Source organism: Amphiura filiformis, chromosome 5 (genome assembly GCF_039555335.1).
Source record: "Amphiura filiformis chromosome 5, Afil_fr2py, whole genome shotgun sequence".
NCBI classification, from domain to species: Eukaryota; Metazoa; Echinodermata; class Ophiuroidea; order Amphilepidida; family Amphiuridae; genus Amphiura; species Amphiura filiformis.
This window is the reverse complement of record NC_092632.1, coordinates 63,695,930-63,716,045: the sequence shown is the minus strand read 5'-3', so window position 1 is coordinate 63,716,045 and position 20,116 is coordinate 63,695,930. Positions and strand designations below refer to the sequence as shown.

The following is a 20,116-nucleotide window of genomic DNA, read 5'->3' as shown; positions in this document are numbered from 1 at the left end:
ACGGCTCTTTGAAGTCAAGATTTTATAAAAAATTTAAAAGCTTGCAAATCAACTAATTTTTGTTACCCATTTCAAGTTAAGATAACAACTGTTATGAATCAAGAAGAAGTGAAGAAATAACCAAGAATTATGAACCAAAGCTACACCCACAAAGTTTGTTAACAATTGTTAACGGAAAATGAAGCCTCCAAACGACAAATATCAAGTCCGGTTCTCAAAAATACAGGGCTGTTCACAATTAAATCTAATGTGGCAGTGTTTACTGAACATATGACTGTACTTTCAGGATAAGAAAAATTATCCATGAACTAACTGAAGAAAACACAGGGTTTTACAAAAATGTTACTGATTTTTATAGTTTTTCAAAATGGCAATGTTAAGTACATTTAAGCCTGCTAAAACTGAACGCAGTAACTCCCAAAGCTGATTATGCTACCCAAGGTAGCTGCTAACTAGATGACTTATGTGGCCAAAAATCATGGAATTCTGTGGCTTTATTAGAACACTGCGGATTAAAATGTTAAAAATCCAAAGTTACACCCTTTACCGTGAAAATGACCATATTGTATTCAATCTATGATTGCATACATGCACTGGTGATGAGTGCAACCTGCTTGTAGTGCAGGGCAGGGTTCACAGTTTATCGCGTTTTCGCGTCCAGGATGCTTTTTGAACTCACTGGACCTGGAAAAAGTAAGATTATGTAACCTGAATGGGTCCAGCAGGCTGTGCTTGGACCCGGAAAAATCCAAAAAAAAATCCCATCCAAGAAATAGAAAATGTCATCATAGATCGTCATTGTGCGATAACCCAGCTCAATCGGCTCACAGCACATTTTTAACAATTAAATTACATACAATTACAAAAATCGCTGCAATATGATACACACCTCATCGCTGTTTCATGCACAGATATTTGATCAGCGATACAAGGGGAACTGTAGAAGAGGTTGACTTGCGATTTTTTTTTCGGATCGTGCAAATATTATGTTACAATAAAAATGTCAACAAAACGGTCAATTCCTGGTGACATCGTGAAAACACGTTTTTGCGGTAGTTGTATATTTCAACCGAGCAAATATAACAAAGTAACCAAATAATTAGATGATTAAAGTAGTGCATGTTATTAGGTAGTAATTGTAGTTCTTTATGAGAAAGTCTACCGAATAATTAGACCAAATTTGGAAGAAAAACATACATAATTTAGATGGCCTAATCACAAAATATTGCAAATTTCTTTTCATTTTATAATTTTTTCAAAACTGGAATTTTTCCTCAATATTTTTGCAAAATGTCTGTAACAATGTTTTGAGCAGTAATCCATGTTTTGACATATATGTAATGCATATTAGTCAGTGGCTATTGGTTAGCTTGTTAGCGCTGAATTGTTAGCGCTTGCCAAAGCGCGAGTATGTAGCGCATTCTATAATAATGCGCGAACGAGATCGCAGTATGTGCAGCAAAAAGGGTAAACAAGTTTCGTTCATTTCAGAAAAAGGGGAGTTTTTGTGACGATAACTTAATTTTAGCTAAATAAAACATGTGTTTAGTTATTAAAATAATATTTAGCTGACTGAGAATGAGAATAAGCAATAGGAATTTTTGATATTACTATCCTCTACCGTGTGATAGATGACAGGCAGGTCCAATATTTTACCCTCTATAGACCGTGTGATAGATGACAGGCAGGTCCAATATTTTATCGTAAATATTGGACCTGCCTGTCATCTATCGCATGGTATAGGATAGTAAAAACAAAACTTTCTATCGTTTATTCTCTAAATGGAAGAGTCACCTCATCACTCGATAAAAAAATATGACAGGAAACTTAACATGTATATGTGACCATCCACCACAAACCTAGTGTAAAGTCGCCAGTGCTTATTCAGATATATGGACCAATAAACATTACAGAAATCAATAAAAAACAAAGCAATTATGATAGTGATATATCATTTTAAAGCTTGTTTAATGGAGATATCAACTGTTAAGGGCTGGGGTATGAACGTTTGGACAGTATTTATTTTGGGACATTAGAGCACATCAGACATATTGAATTGCATTCTGAATACGAAGAATGTCATTCTGATATCAAATAATTTTGATTTTTTGAAATTCGCAATTTAATACACATTTTATGGCAAATCATTAAAATTGATATTTTTGATATTTAACAGTACTTGAAGTAAACTTTATAAATCTGATGATTTATACTTAAAGTGTATGTAGGTGGGATGAAAAGCGACGATCAATTGAAAATTTTGACCTTTCATTATTGAAGATATGGATTTTTTCCCAAAACACCAAAAAAAATTAGGTCTTTTTGGGAAAAAAATCCATATCTTCAATATGAAAGGTCAAAATTTTCAATTGACCGTCGGCTTTTCCTCCCTGCTACATACACTTTAAGAATATATCATTAGATTTATATAATTTACTTCGAGGACTGTTATATATCAAAAATTTGAAAAATATCAAATTTTTATAATTTGTCATAAAATTTGTATTATATTGTGATTTTTAAAAATGAAAATTATTTGATATCAGAAAGACATGCTTCAGTATTCAGAATGCAATTCGATAGGTCTGAGTGCTTTCTCATGTCCCACAAAAAATACTGTCGTAAACGTTAATAAACGCTCATTTTGGATCCCTTAAGATACTCAAAAGTGCAACTTCACACTGGATTTGTTGTGGATGGACACATATGAACTATGATTAGTTAATAAGTTAATAATTACCATAATTAGTTAAGAAGTCTAAATAATTTTTGCCAATTTTTTCATGTTTTGTTTTGTTTTTATTCAGGAGAAAAAAGCAGAGAAGAGGAAAGCCAATGATACACCTAGCAAGCCAATGCAAATGGCCAAAAAGTTACGCATGTCCTTGAGGAAACGAGGCAAAGACGATGATGACGATGGCAAGGATAAGAAAGCAGTAGAAAGTAAGTCTGATCTATTTCTTGATTTTAATTTGATAAAGAAACCGAAAATATGACCTCACTGAACTGGACAGGGATGTAGCTAGGGCTGTGGTCGACATGCCTTATGTCGACATAAATGCCGACATGTCGACATCAAAAAAATTCTAAAAAAAAAAAAAAAGGTATAGGTTCAAACTGACTTGTTATTCAAGGTTGAAACCAGAGAAATACTGCTACTAAAAAAAAAAAATGCCAATTTTTTTTTACAAAGTTGGATGAACTTGTACATTTTGATTACCTTTGCTTTATTGAACAATCAGGGACACATTGAATTAGTATGCATTGCTAGCTGTTCAATAGAAACAAAAGTAATTAACATGTACAACTTTATCCAACTTTGTAAAAAAAAATTGGCATTTTTTTTTTTTTTTTGAGTAGCAGTATTCTCTGGTTTCCAACCTTGAATAACAAGTCAGTTTGGGCCTATAACTTGATTTTCTGCCCAAAAATATTTTTTGAAATTTTTTTTTTTTTTTTTTTTTTTTAGAATTTTTTTTTTATGTCTACACACTGTAGACGTCGGTATACGAATTATATCGACATGTCGACAATAAAAAACGGTGCCGACCACAGCCCTAGATGTAGCTACAGTGGTGGGCGGCATCACTCGGCTTCAATTTTAACACTGGAGCCCACCACTCAGAGGCCAAAATTGCTCAATTTTATTTAATAAATCAAGAATTTGGTCCATTTAAGCAAAAAATTGCCAAATATGCAAGATTTTCATCAAATGCCACCCAGCACTAAACATATCCTAGCTATAACCCTAAACCTGGATATTATACTTGAACCCCCCAAAAAAGACATGGTACATGTATGTCCTACATGTACATATGTACATGTATGAAGTAGGTAATTAATTAAGCATGTAATGGATATGTGTTACACACACGCTACTCAGGTGTACATTGTAGCATATTCATTACATGTTTAACTTGTTGTGGCAAATTTAATCAAAATAGGTCGGTGTAACACCTGACCACAGTATGCATTTTACCAAGTATACCAGGAGAACTTCTCATCTGCTGAAATAAATTAAATACATATATTTTTTTGTTGGATTAAATCAGGTGATTTAAGAGCAAGTGGTGATGGGATTTCAGTCAACGGTACAAACAATGAAGAGAAAGCTGCAATCTATGTACAGCAGGAACAAGAGCAGCCAAGTACTTCAGAAAAATCACCAAATCAGGTAATGTTTTTGTTTTGTGATATGGAAGCCATGACTTGTTGTTCTCACATTAGGCCTTGGAAAAAACGGACGTTTAATACAACTTCTGTGCACATTATTAAGGAACAACATTTGTTTATTAAAATTTTTTTTTATTGTTTTTTCTTTAGGGCTCATATTGAAATTCCCTTACACAGGAAGGTGTGTGCCATCCTGCAGCTTTCCTGTGCTAGCCTTCTTTTGTGAAAATCCTGGGCAGGGTGTATCACTGATGCATATAATCCATCCGTTTTATGACCGAGCTTTCCTGAGGCACGCGCTTAGCGAGGGAATCCTGCCTTCTTTCTGTGTGAAAACGTGGTAGGGTATTTCAATATGAGCCCTTACAACTTCTGTGCACATTATTAAGGAACAACATTTGTTTATTAAAAATGTTTTCGAATTGTTTGTTTTTTCTTTAAAATCCCCCCAATAACACATCTTTCTACTGATTTCACTCAAAATATTTTTAACCTTTCTACTAATGTCACCTAGTAAAATATTTTGTAAGTAACACTTGAACAAACATTTTGCTTTTGTGTCTGCTCAATGAATTGAGAGAATAATTATTTCAATTTGATGATAATAACTTGTGCTTGTCAAATAATTTGTTCTTTTTAAAGCCCACTTTTGGTTATCTGATTCCATGCACAATTTTTCTTGAGCATGGCTGCTGAATTCTGCATCGATGCTCACAAGTTTCTTGTCTTTGGGAAAAAGAATACTGTGGAATTCATTCTACAAGCATATATGCCTCTGGTCTAAATGGAGTTTTTTATGAAAAAGATGAAAGGCAGACACTCCCTAAAAACATTACAATAGATAATACATGCTTGTAGATGTACAAGTCTGTATAAGTAATATAGATTCAAATTCCAAATAATGTTTTTATGGAGGTTGTCTGCTTTTCATCTCTTTCATTTTACAGGGTAGCGCTAGGTTGCTTTTGGGGGTCCCGGACCCACCAAAATAGAGTTCGGACCCCCTGTTTTTAAATTTTCTGCAAGTTCAGGGGTCCCTGCTTACACCCAGTTTTTCAATCTAGTGCTATTGCAGACATACTATTTATGCTGCATTTGTGCAAGTTCATTAATTTTCTGCAAGTTCGGGGGTCCCTGCAGACACTGGAGTGTTTAGTTATAGCGCTACCCCTGCTTTCATAAAAAAAACCTCATCTATATAGAGGCATAGATGCTTGTAGATATGAAATTCCATGGTATATGCCAAGTTCTGATATTTGTTTCTTTTAAAACAAAAACACCTTTTTGGACTAATAGTAATTCATTTTTGGGGTCCATAATTACTACATTATAGTATTCAGCAAATTCCATTCAGCTGTGTCTGTCTGCTCTTCCTGATTATCGCGTAAAAAGAACTAGGCTACGCAGTGCTATGTGGCTTTATCCGCAAATGAGGTGCCGATGTGATGATGACGCAAGTAAATTAGCTAATTAGAACCCCACTTCCACATTTACACAATAAACAGCGCCGAATCGGCAGACCACTGAAGAACCTTGCCGAAAACTATAATTAACTTTATAACATGCAAAATGCCCTGGTAAATGTGGGGAAGTTTGTTGCAGTGACGGATCTCTGAGTGTGCCTTTGACAAATACTTCCTTCTCTGTAACACATGTTGGGGCATGGAATAAATATTTTCAACCTTGTTTGTTAATAAATATAGGAAAATGAAGCTTCAGAAGATCGAGCACCAGCCAAAAATCTTGAGGACTTGTTTAGCAGAACACCACACACTGACAGTACACAAGAAGCAGCTAGATTCTTTGAGTGGTTAATACACCCAGTTAAAGCTGACAACTTTTTCAGGTAAACTTATTATCAAATTACATCAGGTACAATGCAAGAAGTAAATGGACTTGCCAAAGTTTCAACACCAAGAGCATATGAGTTACGTATTAAATTTTTTTAAATAATTATTTTTATTTTATTTTTCAGTCACCTCTTTGAGAGAAAGCCTCTCCTGCTACGTAGACACAACCCATCTTACAATGAAGGACTTTTCAGTTCAGCAGAGATGGATAAAATTCTGAGAAAGGTAGGTCGTTCAAAATGATTGGATTGCCTGTCTGCATATAGTCATACATGTCCCAGCAATCTAAGTATGAGTTAAAGGCCCATTCAGTAATCCCAGAGTAAGTGTAAAAAACAAATAAATTGTTTATAAATTGCTTCAAAGTGAAGGATAAGTCATGCAAATTGTCATTTAGTATTTTTGAAATGAAAATTTGGCAAAAAACAAAGAAAACAGCAGTATTAACGAAGTTGAAGCCCCATTCAAATGCATGTAGCTAATTTATATACTATAAATTACAGATTCGTGTATTTCTGAATTTGGATGATTTTTACCATCATCCAGATGAACAAATCACTGAATGGGCCTTTACCCAACCCAACCTAACCTAACCCAGCTAACCAAACTAAAACCAACCCAAGCCAATCCTAACCCCTCAAAACTCAACATCCCCTAAAAAATCACACCCGTCCAAACACACCCCGGGGAAGCTGAATAGGAGTGTTCTCATAGTTACACCAATTCCACCAATTCCACCAAACCTTACGAATCAAGCTTGACGCTTACTTATAGTAAAAATTCCATTTGAATAAATACAGCTTTCTACTATAGTATTTCCTTCGTGATCACAAAAGTACTTACATAACATCAAAAAGAGTTAAATAATGTAAATCAAGGCGAAAACAGTTAAAATGTCACAGAAATTGTGGAGCGAAGTATAAAGCGTGGTGCAGCCACTGGAGGGTGCAAATTGAAGCTTCCAACATCTGTACCCGATTCGGCTGTTTTAGTTGGCATGGTTGGATTCACTTCCGCACTACCCACACGTGGGTGTTCATCTCGGTGCACATGGACAATCATCACACTGTTGGCAGCTGTATTCATTCAAATGAAATATGAAATTTCTACAATAGTATTTCCTTCATTACCAACATGGCAACATTTATTTTACCTGATTTTTGTCCCTTTTCTCTTTTTACGAACTTGTACAGAATGATATCCAGTTCACAAGAAATGTAGATATAACATCATATACAGACGGTAAGAGGGAGACACACAACCCTGAAGGCAGAGCTTTGGCGCCTGTTGTATGGGACTATTATCAGGTAATAGGAGATAATGGGCTATTCCATTTAAAATCCACACTACCCCTGTGTAAGATTTTGGAAATATCATCCAAAAGGGGAGAATGTTTTTCAAATGTAATTGGTCAGGGTTTATCATTTTGAAACCCATACTCCCCCTGTACTATGTCTTTACCTATATCTTCCACAACTGGAGTGAGTGTTTCAAATGGAAGTTACCCAACTCTCTATTCTAACTCTCTATTCTCTTTGAAATTCATACTCCCTCTGTGGAAGACTTAAGGGGGTTCGAAACGATGTTTCTGGAAAACAGAAACTGAATTTAGAACCATTTGAATAGATTGAATAAGTTAAGCTAAATACACTGAGCAAAATAGTTTTTGTTTGAAGGAAATCGGACATACGGTTGTCAAGATATACATGTTTTTAGTTTCTTTGTATTCTATTGTTTTTGCCAATATATTGATGAAGTTAATGAGGAAAATTGGCATAATGTGTTCATGAATATTCATGTTTGCCAATATTATACCAATATCTTATGAATAAACCTTCATACTACTTTTATTTTATATGATTTTGACATGAAACTTTGCCAATGTGTTTCTATGGCCTAAAACATTAACATGTGATTTTCCGCCCATCTAATTTGCATATTTGCATAATTAATTAGCATTATACTTAAAGCTAATTAATTATGCAAATATGCAAATTAGATGGGCGGAAAATCACATGTTAAAGGTTTAGGTCATAGAGACACATTGGCAAAGTTTCAGGTCAAAATTTTAAAGGTAAAAGTAGTATGAAGGTTTATTCATAAAATATTGGCAAAATATTGGCAAAAATTAATATTAATGAGCACATTTTGCCAATTTTCCTCATTAACTTCATCAATATATTGGCAAAAACAATAGAATACAAAGAATCTTTCAACAGCAATATTTCAAAAACCGTTTGTCCGATTTGGCTCAAATTTTGGAATTAAGATTATTTTGCATATCTCTCTGCAACAAGTCTATTTTAATCTCAATCAGAGCAACTTGATTTTGCCTTTCGTACCACCTTAAGCTTCATCTTCCACAGGGGTAGTGTGGATTTTAAATGGAATAGCCCAATATAGAAAACCTTTTCCTTGATCTCATGTAAATTGTATTGACCAAAAATACCTTTTTACAACTTTAAATGTTTTCTTGTGATTCATGCTCTGTATTGCATTTATGATTTTTCATTCTTATATGCCACTTGTTGATGCAAAATTGGTCTGGTTGTTCACAAAGAAGAAGCAAAATTGAACACTGTCTTTTGTTGTCGTGTTTTTTTTTTTTTCAGGGGAGGCTCTAATTTTTTGTCACCTTGAAACTCAATGTATTCTTTGCTCACAATATGAAAACTCAAGTGGCCGTAATAATTTGTTACAGTATTGTTTTTGAGTAAGGCACTTTATCTCGATTACTCCTCTCCACCCAGGTGTATAAATGGGTACCGGCATTCTTAAATGCTGGGAAGGTAACAGACTCGCTGTGGAGAAGGTGTAGCGATCCCCCTACAGCAACATTACATGGAGGAGTCTGGCCCAATCGCCAATGAAAGAGAGATGGGCACTCCGATCACTGTTATACAGGATCGTCTCCTTTACCTTTTTATTGCTTTAAATGAAATTTAGGAAGTTTGACTAGTTTAGCATAGTGGTTAAAATAAAATGGTAGCTGGTGTATAATCAAACACAATAATCTTGGTAAATATGCAAAACTAGATTTCGCGGTTCTCGGGTCGGGCGCTTCTCGTGATAGGCCTACTTCTAATTACCCAAACCCGTTACCCAATACCTGCCCTGACTTTTTAAACTACTATGAAATGCGTCTCTCAATGATTAAGACCCAACTTGACACAACTTAATCAACTCTGTTTGTTTTATATAGGTGTGATGCTTACTTCGGTAGTCCGGTAGGCCTACCCATAATCTGAAAACCCATCATTCGCCTCTTCCAAGCCCTGCCCTGTTACCACATTTAGAGAAACCGAAATTAGTATCTGGACGTGGATATAGGCCTAGACCGTTACTAAAGTAATGAAATCAATCGCGTGAAACGTGAACGCAAAAACGGTTATATGCCTATACCACAACGGATAATTTTTATGTTAACCATTCTGGAGGATTCTGGAAATAGTCATTGAAATATGTGTTGAAAATAAGGCCGAGGCTATAATTATTGGTCCGATGAGATGCACCTGTTATTTAGTCACACTGTAATGCTTTTCCGATGCGCGCACTGTACTCCTTGCACACTCCCGTTGATACTCCGCGATTGCGCACGGCGAGCACGCGATAGTGCACCGCGTTAACGCGAACCGCGTGGACGCGAACGCGATAGCGCGCGGACGGACGGACGGACACGCCGTTATTAGTATTAAGATGTTGATTATCAGTTCAGAGTTACGCGAGACCCTAACCTGAGTCATAATAATAACGCTCTTTCATTTGGTTTCAGAATGGTTGTTCCATTAGAATGTTGAACCCACAAACCTACTCGCATGCTGTATGGAAACTCAACTCAACGCTTCAAGAATACTTCAGCTGCCTAGTGGGTGCCAATGTGTAAGTTGCTTGATTATTATTAGATGACTCTGTACCCGGTACTGAGACTGTACAAATCTAAGATACAATTATAAGAGAATAACAATATGATTATATTAGTTCTATGGATATTTTCACTCTTTATGCTGCTAGTTGTACCCTTAAAGTTTAAATTAATCCTGATTTTATAATCCCGATCTAATAAAACTCTTATCGTGATTCAACAATGTTAACATATTATTCTTATTCGAACCTTGACCCTAATTGTGATTGAACATTATTTTTGTTAACCTTAACCCTAACCCTAAAGCTAGGGAGGTGTAAATGTATTTGATAGTTGTATACATATACCAGTTTTACCAATTTATCCAATAGCCACTGCTTTTAATGCTAACATCTAAAACAATATTTCCTTTATATGATGTTTGAGAATGTTTGAAACTGATATTACCTAAGCACAATGGTTCATTAGTTTCAAATTTCATAAACTATTGTTTTATATTCTGGGTCATCAAACCTTTCGAAGCAAGAACCACTGCCAAGAATCTGTTGTGTTACCAGTGCAATGTAGCAAAGGTGAAAGGTCAAAGGGGTCTACTACCCTCCGATTTAGATCGAGGGCTGATGTAGCTGTTTATTGACGCTTTACTTGCTTTTTCCTATAGATATTTGACTCCATCAGGAACCCAGGGTTTTGCCCCACACTACGATGACATAGAAGCCTTTGTGATACAGTTGGAAGGCAAGAAACATTGGAGATTGTATAAACCAAGAAACGACAATGAAACCTTGCCCAGATTCTCAAGTGGTAAGTAGCATATCACTTGTTAAGAGAGAAATTGGATGGACTCAATATGTGCTGAGATGTTGATGCGTTGAATGCAACAAGCCCCACAGTAGGTAGTGCATTAAACGAGCCGCAGGCATGGAACGAGGCCCGTCACCTGTTAGTTTTCGCCGTTTATCCCTCGAAACAGATGGAGAGGGAGCCAAGGTTACATGGAATCTCACATCCCAATTTTGTGTGGAGTATTCACTGTTCAGATTATGTAGTGTTGTCATATGTAAAAGATTGATACCAATAATAATAGCAATGGGCATTTGGTATCAATTTGAATGTACCTCTTAACCTATATTAAACAGGTGAGTGAAAAAATAGTGTTATGTTGAAGTTAACCTCTTTTAATTAATAATACACAGGTCTGGATTAATAATCATAAACTTATTGTATTCTCAGGTAATTTTAGTCAGGAGGATATTGGGGAACCAATCCTTGATACCATCTTGGAACCAGGTGACCTGTTGTACTTTCCAAGAGGAATTATCCACCAGGTAAGCAGGGGTAGCGCTGGCTTCAAAATTTAAGGGGTCCGAGTGATTTTTGTTGGACTCATTCAGCCCTCCAAAAGTCAAATTTAAGGGGTCCAATGGGAATTTTAAGGGGTCCGAGTCCGACTGTGGAAACATCACCCACTAATATTAGAGGTTACGATATGCTGGACATGGGGTTGTATTATGCATTTTACATCAACAAAATACAGCATGCAATAATTATGAGCCTCCCAGGGGGTAAAATTTCCAAACGGCTGAAAAAAGGTAAATATTGCTTGCACCCGGCCTGCTAAAAATTGTATTTGTCGCAAGCAGGAAAATGTAAAAGTTTCCATAAGCCTACTATTTCTCAAGTTTGTTTGAGCGTTTAGTTTTGAACATGCCCCATGAATGTGTGCTCCGAAGTCACTTCCCCTTGCCCCCCCCCCCTCCTTTTTGACTTGCCCCCCCCCAATTTGACCCTCATAATTGCACAACCTCTGAACTTCAAGAAAATCCAAAATATGGGAGTGCAAACCCCAAAACTAGGGGTTGTTTTTTACAATCCAGTCCTTGTTCAGGGGTTGTTTTTTACAATCCAGTCCTGTTTGTTCATCATGTATAAATGTTTATATATTGGAGCTTTTTATTTAGTCAAAACGCCAACCCTTAATTATCGAAAACGTAGTCCTAACCCTAATTCTGACCTTTCACCTCCTAAACCTGAATCAACCCCTTCAAAACTGGCAAAGTTCTGAAAAATTATGATCACACGACGTGACTATGTTTATGTGTATTTTTAATGTAAAAAGGTGCAGAATTCAACACCCCAAATCTTTCCATGTGCCGCTAATTCACTGCAATTTTATCCTATATTGCCATCAATAAAGAATACAAAGTTGACTTTTTTGTGTTGAGGAAACTCCATTTGTACTTAGCATGACATGAAAATTAGTTAAATGATGATTTACTATGGTATAAAACTCCCGATAAAACGATCATCAGTAGTAAACATTTTAAATGCATGATCGGGGAAATCCCCGGCACTGACAGTTTATACAAGGGAGAGATTCTTTCGCAAGTGGAGTCAATTGTCACACTATTTCATTCGCAGAGCCTTGACTTGCACAATGTTTCAACAGATTGGTATTCAGAGTGAACGATCTGATATAGTTCTTGGAGCATTTATTTTTGACATTCTGTCTGAAATGATCGCATTTGTTTTGTGCTCTGTCCATAAGGTTTTACATGCCTGATTTTCTGTGCGTCTGAGATATGCTTGTCTAACGCATTAGGTAAGCTTAAGGTTAATTTTATTGCGTCCCAACAACAGTTCCAACGCGCAGACGCGCACCAGCGCGACCCTTGCAGGTAAGGGAACAACCCAAAAGTTTGATGAAATCCTATGAAAGAAAGTCGTTTCATTGGGGGGAGAGGTAAAACAAATCTGATTATGTTTGTAAATATTGGTTAAAATATTGGTCAATATCAATATTGATTACTGCAGGGATGCCTGCTAATCATGCGCAAAAACAGGCTACATAATAACAATAATTTCATGTATTTCACTCCCTTCTAACACCAAACTTGAGTGATACAATGGCGTTTACAGTTAATGTTTTTTTTTAGGAATAGTTCCTTGTTCTATGATCAGCTATAGTGAGAATTCCAGTTGAATGAACACAGCTTTCAATTGCGTGACACATTTTTGCGTACACTGCGAGATGTACGCCAGCGTGTGCGACTGTGCGTGAGTAACGAGGAAGTGAATCCAACCATGCCAACGCACTCGTGATTGGTTAGCATTGTATCCAAGGTCGTGCGTTTGAGTTGTAATTTGAAATACGCGATATACGATCGCGGTTGGATCGAGTACAGCTGCTGAAAGCTGCGTTCATTCAATTGGAATTCCTACAATAATTTCATATATTTAATCTGCAGGCAAATGCCCTTGAGGACACCCATTCTCTTCACATCACTCTGTCCACATGTCAGAAGACCACATGGGGAGACTTCTTGGAGAAGCTGGTGCCAAGAGCCCTGCAAGTTGCTCTGGAAGAAGATGTGGAATTCAGACATGCCCTACCCAGAGATTATCTCAATTATATGGGCATTGCATTTGCTGATACAGTAAGTGTATTAAAGTGTATTGATTCAGTACTCAAGACAAACAATTTGCCATCAAGAAAGTTTAATATGATTTGTATATTATAATCCAAAAATAAGCTGTTTCCCTTGTTTGAATATGTGGAAAATAGACTCGTAAAAGGTTAATCATCGGACAAGCCGTGTTTTGTGTTCCATAAAAGCAAATTTATTGGAGAATTTTAGCTGTTGATAAAATTGTATAGATTTTGTATGCATAGACGTGTAGTTATCGGAGAGAGCAAGAACATCTTATGTGCTCATACATGTGATAGCTGCCTTTTATGCATCAACATGTGAGAACAAGAATATCTTTTGTGCTCATACATGCAGTAGCTGACATTTGTATTGTTTTTAAAGAACCAAAGGGCTTCCGTAGAAATAATTTAACATAATATAACATCAAAGAAGTCAAATTTCCGGTACTACTCCCCATTCCAGAAAAATCAAGTACTAATTTTTGGGAGATAAAACAATAGCTCAATCCTAATCATTAATTTAGTACTAAGTGGAGATAAAAGAAAAAGTTCACTATTTTACTAATTTCTTGAAAAAAGAGCCCAAAACATGCATTTTTTTTTATTGTTTTCTGAAAATTGAGTCACAAAAATCAAAGACTTAGGAACAATTCTAAGCATTCAAAATCTTGAGTAGGTGAAGAAATTTTGCTCTAATTCTCACTTTTTTGTGTTACTATAATTAAATGATTGGTTATAAAAATGAAACATGTCTTTTCCAAAAATTAGAATGCATAAACTAAAATTAGTCTTAGTACAAGTCTCTGGGCTTGATTGTTACAGCATACGAAAAAACACCCTAAATACGCATGTTATTGGCCAAATATTAAAATTATACTTATTTGCTAGTTAGGACTAACTAAAGGATTAGGATTTAGCTGTTTCATTTGGCAAAACAGGACAATATTTTCCAAACATTTCAGGAATAGGGAATAGATTATGGCTTGTGCTGCCAAAATTTTGTTTATTTTGCATGAATCCCTTATTCATTTCACATGATGCATGCGAGACCTTTACAAGGTTGTCCATTTTGTACTTTCAGACTCATCCCAAGCGGTTGGAATTTCTTCAGAAAGTGAGCCAGTTGATGATGAAGCTTTCATTTTATGCACCCATGGATGCAGCCGCTGATAAAATGGCGACGGATTATATGCATGATGCCTTGCCTCCTGTTATTAGTAAAGGTTAGTTTACTTATATTTCATTTATTAGAGAGCATGCCACAGTGAATATGGGTACTCATCTGTGCATGCAGTGAATGAGACCCCAAGTAGCAGATTTTCGGCAGATTTTCTCTTTCAATCAGTAATTGCAAGTCAATTACACAAGCTTCTTTCAGCATCTTCAACTTTCAAGATGTCATAGAACATTTGTACCCAACCACAGGCTCAGTTCAAATATTTGGTTTTCGTAATTGTTTTTTTCATCAGATCTGTCATTTATTCCATCTCTTTATCAACATCCATTGTATCCCTTGAGAGTTTCCTGTATATGATCAGTATCGGCACACTTTTAGTAACACAAACAAAATATGTGATACGAAACCAAAATGCCTAGCCATTTTGGTATCGTTAATTGTCAATCAGCCTGTCAATCAAACCCGTCAATCAAACCCTGGTATCTCAACCATAGCTGTCAATCAATCCTTGTGACTGGACATTAAGCATATAAAAATGATCGGATTAGCCATTGGTATGTATTTCAACAAATTCGAAACCAACTCTGTGTGTAAGCTTGTTTTGTTTTTTCCTATTTTTTCAGAGGAGGAATCCTGTAGTATCTTTGGAAGTTCGACTAGCTGCAGTAAAGGCGTGGTCAGCGGCAAGACACAATTAGAGAATGAAACAGAAATCAGGCTGCTCAGAAGAGGAGTTGCCAGGTAACCGTAAATGGAAATCCCATTTTCCTTTATCATTGTCGTTGATTTGCTTTGCCAATATTTCTATAATCCTGTTAAAAAGGTAACATTTATGAAATTTTTTAAATAGTGTTATTTAGAGCTCAAAATATCAGATAAAACTAGCTTTCATTGGCTATCGTAGACATGACGTCATATTGGTGACCCTGGGGCGTTAGGCCAAAAAAAAAAGAAAAAGGTTTGTCTCAAAGCTCACGAGAAATTTAAAAACAAATGCGAAATGCGATTTTTTTTTTTTTTTTTTTTTTAAATTTTATTCCCGACTTTTTTTTCATGGTATTTTGAGAAAAAAGTCTGATTTTCGCCGATTTTTTCTGGAAAAAAACTATAAAATTTTTTTTTTTTTTTGAAATAAAAAAATTTCCGCATTTGTTTTTTGTCAAATCGTGGGATTTTACAAACGCGCGCGCAAGCTTTGAGACGAACCTTTTTTTTTTTGCCTTACCATAGCGACTGGATCACGCTTTCGTGAGAATTTATGGAATTTATTTATCAAATTTTTAAATTACCAGTCATATTTAAGACCTGCAACCTCATGATTTCAGAAGAAAAACATCTGGCAAAAGCTTACTAGGCAGTGAAACCCATAATTTTCAAACAGCAGAACATTGACGTGTACAGCGTAGATAGCGTTGTTATCCAACCGCTTGATCCATCACTACGGAAGTAGTTGTGACCTCGGCAGGAAGTGACATCGGACTACGACAGCGAATAGAGGCATAGCTATGATTCATACTATTTATAAGAGGATAGTAACTGTGCATTGATTGTTAGGAGAGTATTGTGAGAAATCTAAACATTTTGCTGTAGATCCGAGAAATTGACCGTAGAATTGATTTAATAGAGGATTACTACCACAGCAATACATGAATACAATTTTTGAATATAACGTTCATGCAGTACCTATGCATTGAACCATAGATGTCAAAGAACATGGGTAAAGACTTGGATCTTAATTCTATTAGAATATTCATATCATGCTGATCACTCGCACCTGTAAGATTAGTATCTTTGAAAAGAGCAGCATTGTATCTATGATTGCAGACGTACACAGGTAATGAGTGCAACCGGCTTGTAGTGCTGGGCGATATATCCAAAAATTGTATTCATCTATTGCTATGGTACTTAATCCACTTCTACGTCACTTCTACTGAGAATACCAAAGTATTCCATCTACAATTACATGCCTTAAAATGAGTGGTTATTACACAGCCGTCACGGCTGTGTCTTTTTTCTTACAGGTTCTTTCTTTCTTCTTCTTCTTCTTCTGTCAACCATTACATTTGCTCTAGCACTCACATGCTTGCATCGATTTTGACCTAACTTGGTCACAATGATCATTGACCGTGCCCCTACATGTCACATGAAACTTGTGGGGTCAAAGGTCACGCAGGGGTCACAGAGGTCAAAACGTAATTTCAGCTTAAAATGCATCTTCTCCCACATATAACGTAGGACAGTGATGCCACTTGCACACGTGCATTGTGATTACCCAGTGTCTATTTGGTGTACACAGATTTGGGGTCAAAGGTCATTAAGGGGCCACTTCCGGTAAAAAAACAAAAACCTTCACAAATTTTTATTAGCTAAGTAAAACATAGCACAGTAACGGTATGTTCACATATGATCTGCAGTCATCCAATGTATATGTGGTATTTTTTTATTTGGGGTCAAAGCTCATTAAGGGGTCACTTCCGGTATTAAAAGAAATACCTTTAAAATGCATCTTCCACAGATTATGTAGGACAGTGACGCCACTTGCACACATGCATTATTATTACCCAGTGTGTATGGGGTGTACACAGATTTGGGGTCAAAGGTCATTAAGAGGTCACTTCCGGTATAAAACGAAATACCTTCAAAAAATTTTATTACCCAAACCAAACATAGGACAGTAACGGTATGTTCACACATTAATTGTGGTTACCCAGTGTATATGTGGTATTTTTTTTATTTTGGGTGATAGGTCATTAAGGGGTCACTTCCGGTCTAAAACGAAATTCCTTCTAAATGCCTCTTCTGGCACAAATAACATAGCAGAGTGATGCCACGTGCAAAGCGATGCATTGAGATTAGCCGATGTCTATGGAGTGTTCTGAGATTTTGGAGTCAAAGGTCATAATGGGGTCACACCACGGCTGTGTTCGTGGTCTTAGACCACAGCTAAGTCTAGTTTAGTTTTTGTTTTGATGAAAGAGACAAAAGGCAGACATCTTCCACAAAAACATCATTTGGAGTTTGAGCAACTATATTACTGATACAGGCAGCTGTACAAACACGTATTATTGTAAGACCAATCTATTGTAATGTTTTTGTGGAGGGTGTCTGCCTTTCGTCAAAATAAACCCACTCATTTACAGGCATATGTACTTGTAGTTGGAATTCTACAGTATTCTGATATTCTGAGATACAAGCTACATGTAAATGTTTACATTTTTCGCTATACTTGAGAAATAACCATCACTTTTCAATTTGTTTGATTCAGACATTTCCCTCTGTTGAAAATAAAACCATCATAAAAATCTTAGTGATCTGTTGTTGTAATTGTGTTATATTTAGGTTAATAAGTGACGGCAATCAGTGTCATGTGTATCACTGCATGGAGAATGCCAGATGGTATCATGGCAAGGAACCACAATTTATGGAAGTACCCATAGAGGTAAGTTGCGGACTTCTGTGACAACACTGGGAGATAACTGGCAGATAGTTACAACAGATATAGTTATTATCATGAAGCACAATATTGTATTGTGATCAAGAGTTTAAAATTTTCTGTTTTAGTCATGATAAGGTCCCTTGTTTACAGTTTGTGGCAGAGAAGAACGGCAATTGTTTACATTTTGAGAGCGTGCACAGCGTAAACACAGAAGTGGGGTTCTGATTGGCTGATTCAATCATCTGACAATCATAACAAGAGACCGATAATCTGATTGGCTGATTACTTTGGTCGGCGCAGATCGGCACGCTTGAAGGGAACACCAAGCTCTGTATGCCACTCATTAACAGGGCGCTCACATCAATTTGAGCAAGTAACTGCCGTTTTTCTCTGAAACCAAGTGTAGTCATTGGATAAAAATTTTATGATAATGACAATATTTATGTTGATAATGATGTTATTGAGGACAACAGCAAAATACCAAAATTTAACATGTGCATTTTCTGCCTTTTAGACAAAAATTAACCTCATTGTGGACCATTTTAGCATTGAAAGTTTTAACTTTTTGGTGCACTGTGCATGCAATTGTATTGGGTCAGCAAAAATCTTTCCAGTCCCCATCCCCTTTGCCACTGCCTGAGACATAACACATACTATTAACAGTCTCAAGCCATTTCCAAGAAAACATCAGAGCTAACAACATGGTCCCAAGGAAGATCAATTATCTAGGGTGGAAGTGAGCCCTCTATGGCTAAATAAAGTTGAATCTGCAGATGACAAGGAAGTTCCCTGAAAGCGCCCCTGTTAGCCAAATAAACAAGTACATGCAGTGTTGAAGTCTAATTTTGAATTACTCTGGCTACAAACAGGTTTACAAAATATGATGGCATATTTTGACCCAATTATTGACCTTGTTTGTGTCTTTTCTCCGTAGGCTGGTCCAGCCATTGAACATCTTATTCAAACATATCCTGAATATATCACCATAAGTAGTCTACCACTCACAGGAGAGTTTGAAGAACAGGTAAATAAATAGCATTTAAACTGCTAACACTCTTACAGCTAATTTCAGTCGTACAAAACCTGTCATACAGAGATGCCAGATTTCCTACAATTGTAGGGTTTCCTACTCGTACTCCAAATTTCGGCACTTTTATTTATATTCAGGCTGTTTTGAGGTTTCATAAGCCCAAATTTGTACGCTTTTTCAGACTTTTCCTGCAAAGTCACTTTCGGCTACTGGCATCCCTGTGCCATAGGATACAATGAATGTGTTTTTTTAAACAGTGACAAATTGTTGGCCATATCAAAACAAGCTTCTAATTTTAAGATGTATGAAATTTACAATGCACAAAACCCATGAGCTCCGCCCCGACCCCTGCCGGGACTTAAGCGGACCCCTGGACCCCACGCCGTGACGCTTCGCTAGCTAGGATAGTCGAGCTTGAGCAATTCTATTTTCTAAAAAAAGTGGAGCATCAGATACTCTACTTGAGAACTCTTGAATTAGACATTCAAAAAACTAATGACAGACAAACAGGAAATAAAACTGATATCACATTATATTTTTGATTTCTTACAGCAAGTGGAACTAGCGCAGAAGTTGTACGAGACGGGCCTTATTGTGACAAAGTCTCCCCTCCAAGCTATCAGTGAGGATGAAGAGGAGGAGGTCTGAACAAAAGGGATGGATGGGTGAGAAGAAGAAGGTTGTTATCAGTACTATCCAGTGCCTTAGCATGGTAGGGTCATGGGGCACTTTCCTTCTCACTGAAGAAGGGGGGAAAACAATGAAAGCTGTCCCTAAACCTCTGGCCGTGCTCTTTTAGATGATTCTAACAATGGTATTAACTCTTGACTTTACCAGTATTATGTTTCCTTCATTAGAATCAATCTAGTATGAAATATGAATGAAAATCATGAAATTTACTTACTGGTTTCTTTTGGCAAGTTTTACATTCAGGAAGCATGCATCTTTGAAGAAAGAAAGCACACAATACCGAATAGAATCTACCTTTTATAGCACAAACGGGTTAAAAAACATGATGTTTGCATTTAACCAGTTGCCTAGATGTATGTATAATGGATGCAACAAATGGATATGGAGTTGCAGAGGTCCAACTAGGATAGCTCAAGACTCCACACAGCCCCATCATTTGCTATGGTTAATCTGCTGTATTGAATTGAT

The 20,116-nt window shown here is 36.5% G+C and overlaps 1 protein-coding gene across 1 annotated transcript in view; it reads left to right on the top strand.

Annotated features, from left to right (window-relative positions):
• LOC140153517 (ribosomal oxygenase 1-like) overlaps positions 1 to 19,858 on the top strand; it is a 39,155-nt gene extending 19,297 nt beyond the window's left edge. The window contains exons 2-15 of the mRNA XM_072176289.1: positions 2,808 to 2,943; positions 4,053 to 4,174; positions 5,877 to 6,019; positions 6,149 to 6,248; positions 7,217 to 7,330; positions 9,796 to 9,902; positions 10,547 to 10,689; positions 11,119 to 11,213; positions 13,134 to 13,322; positions 14,397 to 14,538; positions 15,116 to 15,233; positions 17,832 to 17,931; positions 18,863 to 18,952; positions 19,511 to 19,858. Of these exons, the coding sequence (XP_072032390.1) occupies positions 2,808 to 2,943; positions 4,053 to 4,174; positions 5,877 to 6,019; positions 6,149 to 6,248; positions 7,217 to 7,330; positions 9,796 to 9,902; positions 10,547 to 10,689; positions 11,119 to 11,213; positions 13,134 to 13,322; positions 14,397 to 14,538; positions 15,116 to 15,233; positions 17,832 to 17,931; positions 18,863 to 18,952; positions 19,511 to 19,606 (1,695 nt within the window). The 3' untranslated portion in view covers positions 19,607 to 19,858. The remainder of the gene's footprint in view (positions 1 to 2,807; positions 2,944 to 4,052; positions 4,175 to 5,876; positions 6,020 to 6,148; positions 6,249 to 7,216; positions 7,331 to 9,795; positions 9,903 to 10,546; positions 10,690 to 11,118; positions 11,214 to 13,133; positions 13,323 to 14,396; positions 14,539 to 15,115; positions 15,234 to 17,831; positions 17,932 to 18,862; positions 18,953 to 19,510) is intronic.
• Positions 19,859 to 20,116: the final 258 nt, after the last annotated feature.